This window comes from Antechinus flavipes, chromosome 1 (genome assembly GCF_016432865.1).
Source record: "Antechinus flavipes isolate AdamAnt ecotype Samford, QLD, Australia chromosome 1, AdamAnt_v2, whole genome shotgun sequence".
NCBI classification, from domain to species: Eukaryota; Metazoa; Chordata; class Mammalia; order Dasyuromorphia; family Dasyuridae; genus Antechinus; species Antechinus flavipes.
The window spans coordinates 243,899,267-243,914,594 of NC_067398.1; the positions used below are offsets into that span (position 1 = coordinate 243,899,267).

The window sequence follows — 15,328 nt, forward strand, 5'->3', positions numbered from 1 at the left end:
CCAGGTATTGTTTTTTCCCATTTCTCCCTTCCCAAACAGCCAATTTTGCAATTGTACAGTGACAAGCTAAAGTCTCTTTATTAAAAAAATATTTTAGGGTTTGAAGGTGGGCAGACAAGTCTATACATATTTACAAACAGGGAAAAGAGGCACCTCTCACAGATCTAAAGACTGCCAGTGGGAAAAGATGCAGGGAGGTGCAGGGGAATTGGTTTCAGTACCACTCACTTCTTAGACAACTTCACTTGCTTATGCTTGGGTGGTGCCCACTTGAGACAAACTGAGTCCACTGTAAGGAAAAAGAAGAAAAAAGTCAAAAGATGGGATTGGCTGGAACATGGGGTGAGGGGCTGCCTCTGCCTGATGACAGCAGAGACCCTGGGCTGGGAAAGCAAACAATTATACCCCTCTTCCTCAAGAGAAGTGACAGATGTGGGGTACAGAATGAGATGTGTGTGCATGTATTCTTAACATGGCCAATAGGAGTTTATGTATCTGTCACAAGAAACTTTTTTTTTTCCTCAACGGGATAGAGGAGTAGAAAGAACAGAAAATAAGATTTCTGGTCAATGAAAAAGAAATTTTTTAAAAACAGGAAGAACCCCAGTCAAGAGTCTAGTGTTCTAGACTGAGATGCCTGCCATTTCTAACATTTAAAGTTTACACGAGAGGAAGCCCACGTTTGCACTAGGCTCTAGGCCAAGTTTCAATGAGCCTGAATGAGAACAAAAGGGCATACTGATTTGAGTCCTTGAGGGGGAGGAGAGCCAGGCACTGCTCGCCACTGGTAGACAAAAGAGCAGGTAGGACCGGTTTGGTGATCATGAGACAGGGGCCAGCTGAGTTGCAGGAATGGAGGAGGCCTTGTGTGACCAACAGGGAGCCTGGAATCCCATAGAACACATGGGATGTCCAGTTCTGCCCTCTCTGCTACCCCTCCCATCCTTTGGTTTGGGTACCACCCTGCTACCTGTTATGGGGGGCTTTTTGTACTGGGCGCTCTTGAGATGCTCTTCTACTAGCTTGGGGGTGACACAGATGACATGCTGCCCTTTCCAGTACTTGACCATGTTGAGTGACTGTAGAGTGCTGATGATGTCATTTTGAGTGATGCTGGTCATCTGGCTGTGGGAGTGAGGGAGAAGAGAAGCAAGAAAAGCTTAGGGACTCCCCCCTGCCAGCCCCAGGCACACTCTGTGTCCTTAAAAGGACATTGGGTGGGAGGACAGGGCCACATCCCAGTCCATTTGGGGATTGGGAACTAGAGAGACAGCACAATATTCGCCTCACGTGCCACCCTCATCCTCTGGGCTGCCCTGCTGATGATGTGGGGCAGTAGGAAAGAACAAGCACCTGGACAAGCTCACCTGAGATCTTTGATGGACAGTGTGCCTCGGAAGTCCCTCAGGATCTCCAGCAAGACCCAGGACCAGTAACTACGATAGCTCAGTTTCCCCAGGTCTGACAGTGGCTTCTCTGGAGAACCCACTGTACTCTCTAACTTCGACAGTTCGTAACCTCAGAGAAAGGTGGAATTGAGGACCCTGGTATTTCTATCCCACCTCACCCCACTCCAAGCACCCTTCCCTCTCCCTCCCTTTACAGAGACTCACTGAAGGCAATGAGGAACTTGCCGTAACCTCGACGCTGATATGGGGGGAGAGTCAGGATACAGGCCACATTATTCCCATCTGGGGACTCCTTCTCCTTCAGGAGCAGGCGGGTAGAGAACTAGTCAGGAAATAGAAACTGGACCATCCCAACCTAATACCCATCCCTCCTGTGCCCCAGCTGGCACCTTAGAGAAGTAGCCCACAATGTGGGCTCCCTGTCTGTCCACTTCAGTCAAGATGTAGAAGACAAATGGTTCCACATCAAAGTATAAGGTCTTGTGGTCCAGGAAAAGCTTGGCCAATAGACACAGGTTCTGGCAATAAATCTTAAGGGGGGGAGAGAGGGGAAAAAGGAACGAATTAGGGGATTCCAGCAGGAAACCCCTCTTTTTTATAAATTAACTTCAATCATTTTGGAATTAGAATTAGAGTGGAACATGCCAATCCCACTTCAAATAAAAGTCCTGAACAAAAGCAAACCAGTCTGCTTAGGGGATGTTCTCCTGGCTGAGGCTGATAAAAGTAAAGCTTCCTGTGGGTAGCAAATATTTGTTTGCTTTTTGGTTTGCCTAGGACCTTGAATCTTAAATGTTTGTTGAACATAGACATATAAAATTTTCCCTCTACTTTTGAGGGGAAAACCTCCCATTGGGTCTTCCTTACCAAAAACAATTTCTTGAATACCTCTAGATCTCATCAAGGATAACAATGGGGAAAGGAGAAATTCCACTGCCTTCCATTTTGAGGGAAAGTTCTATTCTATTCCAAGGCCCTGGGGCACACCTTATGGTCTTTGCCATCCACTTCATACACAGAGATGTTGTTCTTTCGATAAATTTCCTTGCCAGGTGGCTGTCTCCATTGACACTGCCCCTAGGGTGGAAGAACAGCTGAGACTGAATCTCATGGAATCAGCTCTGAAGATGAAAGGCAGCCCAGCATGCTTGTGTGAGAGTTTGACAACCAAAACTCCCACAGCACACTAGAGCTACAAGAACTGCAATAGGAATTTAAAAAACTTTAGCAAGGGTTTTGCTACTAATTCAATGTGACTTTCTACAAATTTTTCTCCTCTGGGATTGGGGCTGTCCATCTATCAAATGAAGGACACAGTCTGGACTAAGGGTTCTTAACTTGAGGTTCACAGATAGGGGAGAGAAAGGGAGAGAAGGAACAAGATTTTATTTTTCTTTTCACTAATCTAACTCAAAGTTAGCATTTCCTTCAATTATTTAAAGACATTTTTCTGAGAAATTTTGAGAGAATTTACTTCATGAAGTAAGACTGCCCAATGAGTTCATGACTCACAAAAAAGTCTAAAGACTTGGATTCTGGTCCCTCCCATCACCAAGGGGACTGGAATAAATTTAGCCCCAAAGTGCCTTTCCAAATCTAACATTCTGTAATGTATTTTCTTTATTTTACCCACTTCCCCAGTGGCTCTCCTGCCTATTCAAACTCCAATGGTACTGCACGTGCCGCCCCCCAAAAAACTGTTTATCAAGCCATAGACAATTCTCACCAAATGGAAACGGTAGCTCTTCTCAAACTTCATGTACTTCAGGCAGTATTCACAAAGCCAAAGTTTGGGCTGTTTCCCATAATCTTCTGGGAATGGGGAGAAGTACCAGGCATCAATCTCATAGTTCCCAATATGAATCTTATCCACATACTTCACTTTAGTAATCTGGGGGCAGAGATGGTAAAAGGCTAAGGAGAAAAAATTGAGTAGTGGTTTTTCATGAGAGTCTAAAAAGAGGGGACACATTCAAATGGTAAGAGAGTGAGAAGGGGCCAGACTGAACAGAAGATTCAGGGGTAGGGATAGTGAGAGGTCTGGTCTCCCCTCATTCCCCCTATGCTTACTGCTTCATGTTCCTTTTCTAGTGCTGCTGTTGTGGGATCCATTTCTGCATAGGTCTGGTGAGGAGAGGAAGAGAGAGAATAAAAAAATTTTCATCCTATCACACCCCCATTAAACAATGGCTTCCCTTTAAAATTCACCACAATTTGGACATAATTTCCAAATTATTTTCTAATTCTACTGGTCTCCATTATCCAACATGGGCCATTCTATTCCTCTTTGTTCCATCCCTCTCCAAGGCAAAGGATTTTATCTGTCCAAGGTACATCTTTATCCCTTCTCTTTGTCCTTCTATTCCAATCCTGATCTTCAAGATTAAGGCCCCTCTTCTCTGATCCCTTTTCTGCCACTCTCTTGCAGACCCAGTCTGGCACCTGTTTAATGATGCATACTTTCTCACCAACATTTTACCTGTGACTGATTATCATTGATCATTTGTCATTTTACCACAGAATACTACTAATTTTATTTTTCTTGTATTTTCTCTTATTCTCCTCAACTAGACTGAGTTCTTCCAAACTAGAAGGCCTACTTTATTCTCCACACAGAGATGATTTATATTTGGTAGATGTTTGAGATAAAGCTTGCTTATGGACTGAGAATTAAAGAATGGGGCAGAACAGAAAGGAATTAGACCTTGTCCTCCAGCAGGCTGTAGAAAATGTAAATCAATAGAAAGTTTGCCTCATGGGGAAAAAAAGTACAGGACATCCTTCACCCACTACACCCCTTCCATACTAGACTCCACATAATTCCATGATCTCGTCCAACCCTCTATGAAATTGGCAAATGCTATTTCCTTATTCTCAAAGCAATCTACTACTTCCTTCCTCCCACTTCTTTATCTCGTCTGTTGAAATCTGTCTTTAATTTCAAACATATGTCAGGTGCTACCAACTCGATGAAATTTCCTGATCCCTTCTAGCATGAAATGGTCCCACCTGGCTTAAATCTCTCAGGTCTCTTAACTTTTCTCATTCATTTAACTAACTGATGTAAACTGCATAGAGATCTCAAGAGCTACTCAAGGGAAGTCTTGTTTATTTTCATATCTTATGCACTTAAAATAGAGCCAAGTAGTAATAAAACAATTGTGAATGCCATATTTAATTAAACTCTAGAGCAAAAAGGGGAAGCATAACTTGGTCACCTCCTTCATGTTACAGAGGAACTAAATGCAGAAAGTTCAAGTGCCTTTTCCCAGAGTGTCCCAGTTAATCATTCTATGGCAAAGCCTATCACAAAGCTCCTATGTCCTGGCAACCTCTCAGGCCTCTAAAAGTGGCTACAAACCTTTTGCACATGGTTGATTTCATCATGTTTGCGTTTCTGGTTGCGGGTGATCTTGCGCTCAGGTTGCTCTGCCAGCTCACTTAGGTACTTCTCAGAGTTCTTTTGAACAGCTTCTTTCACTGTCTTGGTCAAGGCCAGTCGATTCTTGTCAACCCATTCATCCAAACGACGATTAACTGAGAGAGATGAAAAGTTAAGAGAAGAAAACTCATATGTCCCACCACCTCCCCAATCCAGATTCTGTTTCTGAGGTGTCCAGTTAGTTCTTGCCATTTAGCAAAAACTGAACCGTCTCCAGACAATTCAGGTACTCACAGCCCACATAATGCACATAGAATTCCTCTCGTCCTTCTTGGTCATTCACACGGGACTGAATCACCTCTGCTGAGTCTATAGAACAAGAAACCTTGAAGTCGCCAGGAGGACTAGGCAGATAATGGATGAAGGTCCTTGAAGGGTAAGGACCCTTTCATCCAGTTTCTAACCTCTCTGGCTCAGTTGTGATAATCACCAGACCACTCCTCCTATCTTTTCCTGAGGCATATTCTTCTACTTTTTAATAGCTCTATAGGAAAGGGTATGGATTGATAAAACTGAAACTCTCTTCCTAATCTGCCCATTGCTCTAAATTCTGTCTATTTAGGATATTCAGAACAACTTTAATCCTTCTTCCACACCACTGCCCTTCAAATGCTGGAAGAGAGCCATCATTTTTCCAACCCAATACCACCAGCTCCTTCAATTCACCTTGTGATAGTCTCCAGTGCTTTTCTTTTTTTTTCTTTCCTTCTTGCTGAGGCAACTGGGGTCAAATGATTTGCCCAGGGTCACACAGCTAGTTAGTGTTAAGTGTCTGAGATCTAATTTGAACTCAGGTCCTCCTGACTTCAGGGATGGTCCTCACTCCACTGTAACACCTAGCTGCCCCCTTCAGTGATTTTCAATCAAGAAGAATTAAGAGTTTGTATTCAGCTAGGGGGCACAGATAATCACTACAAGATTTTGTTCTTTTTATAGCAGGGAAATGACATATTTGTGGATTAGTAAGCATCTTTTGGCAGTTGTGTGAAGGTTAAAAGGAGAGGCAATATGGCAATGGAGAGATGGTTGGCCTTGGAGTTTGGAACAAGTTATTTAATCTCAGTACCTGAAGCTATTTTCAAGAATATAAATATTTTGGGATAGCATAGATTAAAAGAACCTTTCTTCTAGCCCACTCCCCAAAATGTGAAACATAAAAAGGAAAGCCTACAGACAAATGAGATATCAGGAGACTAGTGCAATTGCTGTGTCTAGTCAAGAAGACTCACTCTAAATGATCTTAGTTAAGTCACTTAACCTCTATCCCAGCTTCTTCATATATAAAATAGAGATAATGATAGCACTTACCTTCCAGCGTTGTCAGGATGATCAACTGAATCATATTTTCAAACTTAGAACATTTTGAAAATAGCAAGTATTATTCCCAACTAGCTAACTGATCTTCCTACCTAAAGGGTCTTCCCACCCCAGTTCATCCTTCACTTGCTATGGAGATATTCAAGTTCAGGTATGACAATGTTAAGACACTCTTATAAATTCCAGTGGCTCCTTATGACCTTTTGGATCAGACAAAATCTCTGTTTGGCTTTTCAGTAAGCCTCCTTCCGTCCACTGTTTTCCTTTCTGGACTGTGTGTACATTGTGTACAATGTAATACCTACACCTCTTGTAGATCTGTCTCTTCCAATGGAATATGAATTCCACGAGAACAGGGACATCCTTGCATTAAGCGTGGTCCCTTGTACATATGAAGCACCTAATAAATGCTTCTCTAAAATGAGGAGGCTATTACTATAATCCATGAAAGATATGACAAGTCTCGAATAAGGTGTCTGCAAATGGATAGGAGATGATGCCAACTAATAGGAAGGAGAAAGAAGCCAAAGACCTCTTCAAACACATATTAAGACTGCTTTAATTCTTCCAATGATGAAGAAACTGAATGCCCAAGGAAATGTGATACAGCTAAAACCAACCGGATTGTAAATGGTAGACTTGTTTTGGCACCCATCACCATATTGCAATGTCTCCAACATTCATTTATTTCTCAATAAAGTCAAGAGCGAATTGGGTTCAAATGCAGCTTAAAACACCAGCTATTTAAACCTGGGTAAATCACTTAAACTACGCCTCAGCCTCCAGCCATAAAACGGGATTAACGGTTATAGCTCGGATTCTTGAGGATAGTTTGGTGACATGAAACAAAGTGCTTTTGTAAATCTTAAAAGCCACACCGAATGTTTGGCTACTTCTCCCTTTCTCTGAAAGGTTTTGGCGTCAGACACTTTCCACTTCTCCTGCATTTCCCCATACGACCTACTAAAGTTTAAGCGCGATCATCAAACCCCAGTCCCCAAGGCTCCTTCCTCCCAGACCGCGGTCCTTTCATCTCCAGGGATGCTCCAGACCGATGATCCCGCAGACCACCTCCCAGGGCCCCAGATCCCAGAGATGGGTCAGCCCAGGATGGACTTCCACCCAACCCCAGCCCATCCCTCCCAGCGCTTATCCTCATCCCCCGCCTTACGCCAAGTGCTATCCGGACGTCGGCAAAGGTAGGTTTCTCCGATCTCCACCGTGACCTCGGGCTCGCCGCGGGCCGGGGCCGGAGGGGAGGCGCGGCCTGGGGGCGGGGAAGTCCCTTCAGCGATAGCTCTCTCCCCGCCCCCGGCCTCGCCCTCCCCCGGGGCTCCGACCGTGGCCGCTGTAGCTGAGCTTGCAGTCGCCATCGAACCGGTCGGAAGTGACGTAAGAATCAGGCGCCTCGATGCCCCCTAACTTCCGGGTCCCGTACGGCAGAATGGGGCCTTTAGAAGCAAAGTGGAGGCGGAACCGCGTGACATTACGTGCCGCGATTGAGTCGCTTAGAGTAGGGACCGACCATGAGGGGGCGCGGCCCGAGCGGCCTCATTTCTTTTTCCCGCCCCCTTTCTTCCGTACGACATGAGAGTGTTGAGCGTTCGCAAGTAGGGACGCCCTCTATGCTACGTCATGAAGACGTCTCCGTTTCTTCTGGGCTACGCCTATAAACTGCCTAAATTCCGAGAATTAGGGTGGAGAGGGGATCACATTCTTTTTTACCGGAAACGATGGAATTGGAGAATGGGTGGCTCGAACTGCATTCCTTGTTGCCGGGCAACGGCAAACGATAGCAGTAGTGAGAACTCCTTCCCGGTGCTGACCTTTTTCCGCTTCAAGAGTCGTCCCCACCCCCACCCCGACCTTCGTTCTTATTTTCAAGGTTTACCGAAAGCGTTGATCTCTACCACCCTGGGATTATGATTTCGTGCAAAATGTTCCCATTGTACAGAAGCAGAGGTGAAGCAACAGATGCAAAGTCGCCCAGCTAAACAATGGCGGAGCTGGTATTTGAGAATACTCTAAATCCAAGCCCAGACCTCTTTCCACGACACCACGATGCCTCTGGGAGGATGGGGTGGTGCCAGCTCAGCTCCCAAAGATCTTAGAGGTTGTGAAAAGTAGAGTTCAGACATTACTGTGGACAGCTGAAAGAAAGGGAGGGATGAATGAGGAGGCCTTCGAACCTTAGGGACCTCTCCTCAGAATGTTTTTAAACATATTACATAAGGGCTACAAAAGAAATTAATTTTTTCTATCCTAAAGTTCACATCTACCCAAAGTCATCCGTGGACTCAGTTTAAGAAACTGTGGTCTATGAACCCCCGACAGGCCCCTCAACTTGAGAATATTTCCAACGTCGGAGCATGCCTGAAGAGGGCTAATCTCAAAGAATAGGTCTGTGATCCTGTATTCTTTTCTAAACTGATTTTCTTCTAAGAACAAGAGAGTTAGACCTTATTGCTCAAAGACATACTATGGACTTGGACAGTTCAAAGCAACAGGCACTTGTCTTTTCTGCCCCTTTCCTTCTCAAGGCCTTCTCTTGGTCATGAGTTGAACTCCTAGTACAGGCACTTGTGGGGAGGGGAAGGGAGAAGGTCATAGAAGGATAGAGAAGGTAATGAATGACTCTGGAGTTCAGGCCATCTGAGCTATGGGTCAGGACTCCCTCTGAACATCCTCCTGAGAGAAAGAAAAACAGTTATGAGAGGGTGGGGCTGTGTGTGGATGTGTGCATACTCCCCGTGGATGGAAACTAATTAGCCCTCATTCATGAGTCAATAATCTAGAGATAGAAGCAGGGAATTCCACACCTGTCTAGACTTGACGATTAAGGGGATGTCTCAAGGGAGAGAATAAACACTACATTGCACATTTCCTCTTTACTTACAGGTGTCTAGTGCTTCATCCAGATTTCTTGCCACTTCTATCCTAATTTTCCCCTATCCCCCACACCTTCCTCCTTGTCTTCTGGGCCTAGTCAAAGTTCCCAAGTACCCTGTAGCTGGCAGTTTGCTGGCTAGGACTCATAACAGGCAGGAGGCCAACCTGGGTGTCACAACCCAGCTGAGTGTGAGTATTTTTAACAGCCACCTGGGTTCAGAATGTCAGGCACCCCATGACTTCACTAACCTTGGACAGCAGAAAGGAAATAGAAATAAGGAGCCTTGGGGAAATAAGAGCAGCCCAAGGATATGTCATAATAGACAATTATTCCTATTTTAGAAAAGCTAAACTGAAGACCTCACTACACATTCCTCACTTCCAACAGGTCTCTGGCCCCACAAAGGAACTAACAAAAATATAGAAGATCCCAGAATTAGGCTTAGAATTTAGGGAAGATGGTCTAGTTATGAACTGGATTTCAGATCAGAAAAGAGTTCAAATCTTTCTGTTACTTGTTACCCTAGATGGTCTTAAGACAAATCACTATTTTCTGGGCTTCAGTTATCTGTAAAATGAGGTGGGGTTTGTTTAGGGGTCTCTTTTTTCCGGCTCTAAATCCTATGAAATGGATGGTTGCTATCTCCATTGATCTCCTGGAAAAGGAAAGTGTGTCCCACCCCCAGCCAGGCCTACCTGTCTGTGGACAAGGGGGAAAAGACAAAGTGACCCCCAGCTTTGTCCTGGGAAAAGACAGACAGGAAAGTCTGGCTGTCCTCCAGCCAGCCAGGACACACACACCGTGCCCTGGGGGAGGGGCTTTCAAAATGTGCACTTTAATATTACAAACACAGCAGTGGATGGGGAGGGGAATGGGGATTCAAGGACCCCCAAGCCCACTTCCCCAGCAACATGTATGACGAAGGAGGCCTCTGGGGCCTCCAAAGCGCCCTCCACCCCATCATCTGCAGCTCTGGGTCAAAAAGCCAGAAGCAGAGAAGATAGGAAAAATGAGGAAGGCTTTGAAAGGAAGGACTGCAGTAACTGACGGATAGAAATTCTTGAGTTACCAACCCTGGTCTACTGGGCTCAGGGGAGCTGGGAGTCTAAGTCCTGATTGCCCAGAGTCCAAGGTTAAACAGCAAGGAAAAAAAGGTTCAGAAATTCCTGACAAGCCATTAACAAAGGTCCTGAGGGGAGCTCCTGGCTCTGAATACTGCAGACCAATTTGCAAGACCTGGAAGGAATGGGGGGGACTTAACAGTATTATGGTGAGAAGAGGGAAAGAAGCAGGCAGCTTCCCCTGGCAAGTCCCGGGGGAGGGCCCGAGCAAGGGCAGGCTAGATGGGTCAGATCCGGAAGCTCTCTTCCTTGCCATCAATATGCCGAAGTCGTAGGTAGACATCTGTGCCGATCCCTTGCAAGGACTGGAGGCAAAGGGAGCCACCTAAGTATTCTGCATAGGCCCTGGATGTAGGAAGACCAAAACCAAACCTGGAGGAATGGAAACAGACGAGTGTGAGGTCCTAAACATCCTATCCCTTTGCTCCTTCCTCCATGAAAACCACCAAAATCTGGGAAGGGGAAAGCCTCACCCATGCATAGGTCCTGACTGGCCATTGCTGTTTGTATCCAGGTGACCAAAAAGCGGATTGATTCGGGGGTCCTGAGTGCTGGCTTCGGCCGTAGTGAAATGGTAGTCCATCACTTTGTCCAAGTGGTGGTGAGCGATGCCCCCACCCCGATCTGAAATTCTAACAGAAGCCAGCCACACCACACTAAGGCCATCTGCAGGGATCACTCCTAGCAGAAGACCTTCCCTTCTTAAACCACCCGCCTCCAACTTCTCCTTTCCTCTGGATCTCTTGGGCTTGCAGCCCTGTTTCTGTGTGTGTATACAAGTTAGACAGCTCTGCTAGGGCAGCCTCTCTGATCTTATCTTTCCTACAACACCCCCCTTCCTAGATTCCAGGGCTCAGGATGCTGCCCTTCCCCACTTCTGGCCTCAGCCTGCCACTACCTATAGCCTAGTCTCCTTGAACTACTCAGTAAGTTCTTAAAATCTATCCCCCTCCAAACCTGATTATAAGGTCGATATCATTGTTGGCAATAGTGATGACAATATCCGGGACGTTGTATGGAGTGTCTAGATGGCTTTCCATTGTGGCCCTAGGATAGGGGGAGCAAACTCAGGTGGGATTATGGTTAACAATCCTCCTTCCCCACAACCCTTCTCCCAGGAGTCCAGGCCCCACCTCATGGCATTCTTCAGCAGCTCAGGAAGAATGTAGTCCAGGGGCATTGGGATGAAGGGGAACCGGGCAGCCACATGGCCATTGATTCGAACTCGAGGGGCATTTCCATACTTGTGTTCACACAGCCTCCTAGGAACAGGATAAAGGGATGGAGGATCTCAGCCTACTCAGCATCCTCAGGTAGTCCCCCCCTTCCAGTTTCCCTCTCCTTGTCTGCCCCTCACCTGGCAAAGTCCACCCACTTCTCAATGATCTTCTTTGGGGAGAGTCGAGTACAGATGATCCCCACAAAGTCGGGCTGGAAGAGGGAGGAGGTACATGGAGATTGAAGGAGACAGCTTCCTTCTTGCCAAGAAACCCTCCCCCAGCAGATTCAGCTGTCTCCAGCTCAATCTCAAGCCACAAGCTCAAAGGGAGCTCTGACCTAAAAGACTGTTATCTGATCCCTATTTCCCTCCTAGGACATCATGAGCTACCCTGCCCACCCCTCCAGGCACTGGCACCTTGTCCTCATGCAGAGCCAGGTGATGGGTGGCCAACATACGGATTCCCAGCCGTGACGTCAGTGTCTTGTCCAAGAAATATCGGACCAGTTTCTCATCCTGAGAGGGAAGAAGAGGCCAAGGGATATGGACCTCTTTCCTTCTTTCTCTTCAACCCATTCCTGGGCTTTCTCAGGCTGCCCCCCTTCATCCCTCTTAAGATATGGGGTCCTACCTGGATATGCTTCCGGCACTCTCGAAGTCCCTCAGCCAGAAGAGTTACCACATCTTTGTGATCATCTAGAAGTTGACGGACCAACTGGCAATACTGAGCCTCAGATGCCTGGTCCTTTATCTGGAGGCAACCAAGGTCATCAGACAGTCCTGAGTATACAAGGTACCTCTCTTCTACAAGGTACCTTCTCTGCAGTCTTTACCATTCTAACATGCCCTCCAGCCCTCCAAACCCCAGACTATTCCCTTCTAGAAATTTTGCATATACTTTCTCTGTCCCTCCAGTACCCCCAGTTCCCCAGAATTCTCCCATCTTACCGGGGCAAATTCACTCAGCTTTTGGAAGGCTCGGATATAGAGTTCATGCTGAAAGGAAAAGAAATGGTAAAGGGAGAAAAGAGGAGAATTGTAGGGGGAATTAATTACTCCTTGGCCCCTTTGTCCAGCTGCCTCTTACCATCTCTAAGTCATTCAGTGTCCCACAGATACACACATTCTCCTAATCCCAGATCTTTAGCAGTTAAGGAGGCAGCATTCTATAAAGCCAGCTCATAATTTATGCTTTTAAGTGGGAAAAAGCCCAATGCGGGAATTGGAATTAAATTCTAGTCCTAGCTCTCCCTGACTGTCCACATGACCTTGAGCCAGTCCCAACCTCGTGGACCTCAATGTTCTTGTCTAGAAAACAAGATGGGCACCAGAAGATCACCAAAATCTTCTCCAATTTTGACATTTTATGGTATTTTTTCATCACCTCCCCCTTCCCTCCAGCTAAGTCAGTCTCTCACAGTCTTCCTCCTTTCCCCATAGCTGATTATGTTCTACTTCTCCAGAAGCTGGAGTTTCCCTTTCCCCTAGGTAGGTTAAGTTTGTTTTTTACCACATGGAGAATGGTAGGATTGCAGCCAATGATGAAAGGCAGACTTCGGAAGCCTTTGATACGATGAGCTATACGAACAGGGAGCTCATGGTGTAGGTAACGGGCACTTTTCTGGAAAACAAGGATGTATGTTTTATGTGTGGAAACCTCAAACAAGAGCAGGATATAAAAAGGGAGCAGTGGTGATGTGGTGAATGATAGTGGGCTCAAGGAGAAGGACCACAAGACACTTACCAGCAGGTGGCTACCATCCTGGGAACGGCCTGAGTACAACATCATGGTTGGAGTGAGACGGACAGAAGGCTGAAAATATGGACAGATGATTGATAGCTTCCACATAAACTTAGCTATTTCCTCCAAATTTTCCTCACCCTGGAGTAACCTTTTCCTCTACCATAGCCCACCTTCTCAGCTGCAGCATCAATGGCTGACTGGTTGTAGAAAGAGGTGACAGTCTTGGATCGCTCTCTGGCCAGTTCCATGTGATGGGTGTCAGTGGCCGAAGTAGACCAGAATCGAAGAGCCGGGGAAGCCAGTGGCCAGAGTGAGGAACCCCCACGGGGGCTGCTCCCCAGCACTGATGCTAAGAGCATTGTCCTATCCCCACCTGTTTATCCTCTTAATAGGCCTCCAAAGGAACCCAGGAGGTGGGTCAAAATTGGCTGGGTAGAGGCTAGGAGGAGCTGGCTTACCTGAGATTTAGGGAGGGAGGACAGGAAACAAAGGGTAGGCCTCGTAGACCCACTCCCATCTGTTGGAAGAAAGTAGAGAAGGATGTGACCACCAGAACAGAATTATCCCAGTTCCACCTCCAGGGATTTCCCAGAAACTGTTCTGGGGGCATCCTTACATTGGGTCCCCAAATTAGACAGATTTCCCTACTAGAGGTATCTCTTGGCCCCAATTCCAAGAAGAGCAATTTCTGATGCTGAAGAAGGTGGAGTAAGGAGTTGGGCAGGGGCTGACCCTTCTTTCCCCTTCTGCAGGAAACAAACTTCAGCAGCTTGGTGACAGGCAGCCTCCTGAGGACAGGTAGGTTGGACCCTGGTAGAAAAGCACCAAGCACACTGACAGCCCTCAAAGAGGATCTATGCACAAAAGACCAGACACAAAAATGACCCAGCAGAGGTGGTGGGGGACCAGGTCATCCATGACCAATCAAACTTGGGGGATGGGAGGTAGGGGACTCCCCGAGTTCCTCTACCTGGGGATATCTCCTACGGTGCTCTTCCCCCTCCCTTCTCCACACTACCCCCCAACATATGGTAGCTCCCGGGTAACCTCCAATGCCATTCCTTCCTTCCATCGCCTCCCTTCCTTCCCCCTCCCCCTCACCCCCCACGTCGGCGTAATGGTAGATCCCTCTTCAGGGCCTGCCATGTAAGACCCCGCAATGGTAGGGGCCGCGTGGGGGGTATGCCATGTGAGGCCCTCACTTACCGCCTGGGCCAGGAAGAGAGTGGGACGAGGACGAGAGCGGATCCGACCCGGGTGCCAGAGTGAGAGGACGAAGCTGAAGCAAGCAGTCTGCACGTTCGGACGCTGCCTCCCCCTGTTATCTTTCCCCCCCCCCCCTCCTCCCCACTCCTCCTCCTCCTTCTCCTCCTCCTTTTTCTCCTCCCCCTCCTCCTCCTCCGGGGCTCTCCTCCCTCCTCCCGTCTCCGGTTCCTACGTGATGACGTAGATAAAAGAAACCTACGCTGAGGGACCAGAGCCTCCTGGGAATTGTAGTTTCTTTGGCACGACCTCTCTAAGGACTGCGGCGAAGTTGCGAGGCTTTGGAAAGAATCCCAGAATAGACTGTGAGCTTTTGCTCAAGATTCTCCCTCATGCCTTAAGTATTCTCCTCGCCTGTCGAGTGACTGTCTATCCTTCAAAACCTTTTTCAACTGTGTAATAGTAGTTACATCCGTTAGCTTTGGTTAAAAAAAAGCTCTCCTCCTTTCCAGAGGAAGGGGACTATGATTGACGGCGGGACATTGCATTTACATTCGAATTTGGTGATGTGTGGCTTAATTTTGCTGAACTGCTTTTTCCTGCTTTTTTATTCTCTGTTGGTAGTGATGATTCATTAGGTACGGGAGAGAGATAGTTGGAAATTAATTTGATAAGAGTTTTTTAGACTTCACCCAACCAGTCTATACCTTGTTAGAGGAGAAAGTGCATTGTCGTTGCTCCAGAGAATCTGGGTTTAAATAGCAGCTCTGCTCCTTAGTATCTGGGTTATCATGGTGAGAATCCTCCATAATAGTTTCTTCATTTGTAAAACAAAGGAGCTACATCAGAAGTCTGGACTAAGGTCCCTTCCAGCTCTACATTAGTGATAAGAAGCAGCATTTATTAGGCCACCAATTATATCCTAGGTATTGTTCTAGGCGTGGAAGATACACCTTCCTGCTCTTCAAATTAAGCACTTGATC

At 46.7% G+C, this 15,328-nt stretch overlaps 2 protein-coding genes across 7 annotated transcripts; both read right to left on the minus strand.

Annotated features, from left to right (window-relative positions):
• Window positions 1–51: 51 nt before the first annotated feature.
• On the minus strand, window positions 52–9,771 carry KAT8 (lysine acetyltransferase 8). 2 transcript variants are annotated; one of them, XM_051998650.1, is made up of 11 exons: window positions 7,340–9,771; window positions 5,086–5,160; window positions 4,771–4,946; window positions 3,480–3,533; window positions 3,136–3,300; window positions 2,397–2,486; window positions 1,799–1,939; window positions 1,614–1,707; window positions 1,368–1,518; window positions 971–1,125; window positions 52–289 (listed from the first exon to the last, which is right to left on the minus strand). In XM_051998650.1, exons 1-11 carry the CDS (start codon window positions 7,539–7,541, stop codon window positions 225–227), a joined length of 1,368 nt encoding a protein of 455 aa, XP_051854610.1. In that variant the 5' UTR covers window positions 7,542–9,771; the 3' UTR covers window positions 52–224. The 2 variants fall into 2 exon arrangements, with proteins under 2 accessions (XP_051854610.1, XP_051854601.1); XM_051998641.1 differs by having other exon boundaries at window positions 1,614–1,731.
• A 99-nt stretch (window positions 9,772–9,870) lies between these two features.
• Window positions 9,871–14,482, minus strand: BCKDK (branched chain keto acid dehydrogenase kinase). 5 transcript variants are annotated; one of them, XM_051998696.1, is made up of 14 exons: window positions 14,349–14,369; window positions 13,875–13,952; window positions 13,601–13,659; window positions 13,313–13,376; window positions 13,143–13,211; window positions 12,909–13,019; window positions 12,347–12,394; window positions 12,030–12,149; window positions 11,816–11,914; window positions 11,537–11,610; window positions 11,313–11,441; window positions 11,137–11,226; window positions 10,653–10,811; window positions 9,871–10,551 (listed from the first exon to the last, which is right to left on the minus strand). In XM_051998696.1, the coding sequence occupies exons 3-14, from the start codon at window positions 13,657–13,659 to the stop codon at window positions 10,407–10,409; spliced, it is 1,167 nt and encodes a 388-aa protein (XP_051854656.1). In that variant the 5' UTR covers window positions 13,875–13,952; window positions 14,349–14,369; the 3' UTR covers window positions 9,871–10,406. The 5 variants fall into 5 exon arrangements, with proteins under 5 accessions (XP_051854656.1, XP_051854622.1, XP_051854637.1 ...); XM_051998662.1 differs by lacking the exon at window positions 13,875–13,952 and having other exon boundaries at window positions 13,313–13,659; window positions 14,349–14,482; XM_051998677.1 differs by lacking the exon at window positions 14,349–14,369 and having other exon boundaries at window positions 13,313–13,659; window positions 13,875–13,914.
• Between the last annotated feature and the right edge of the window lie 846 nt (window positions 14,483–15,328).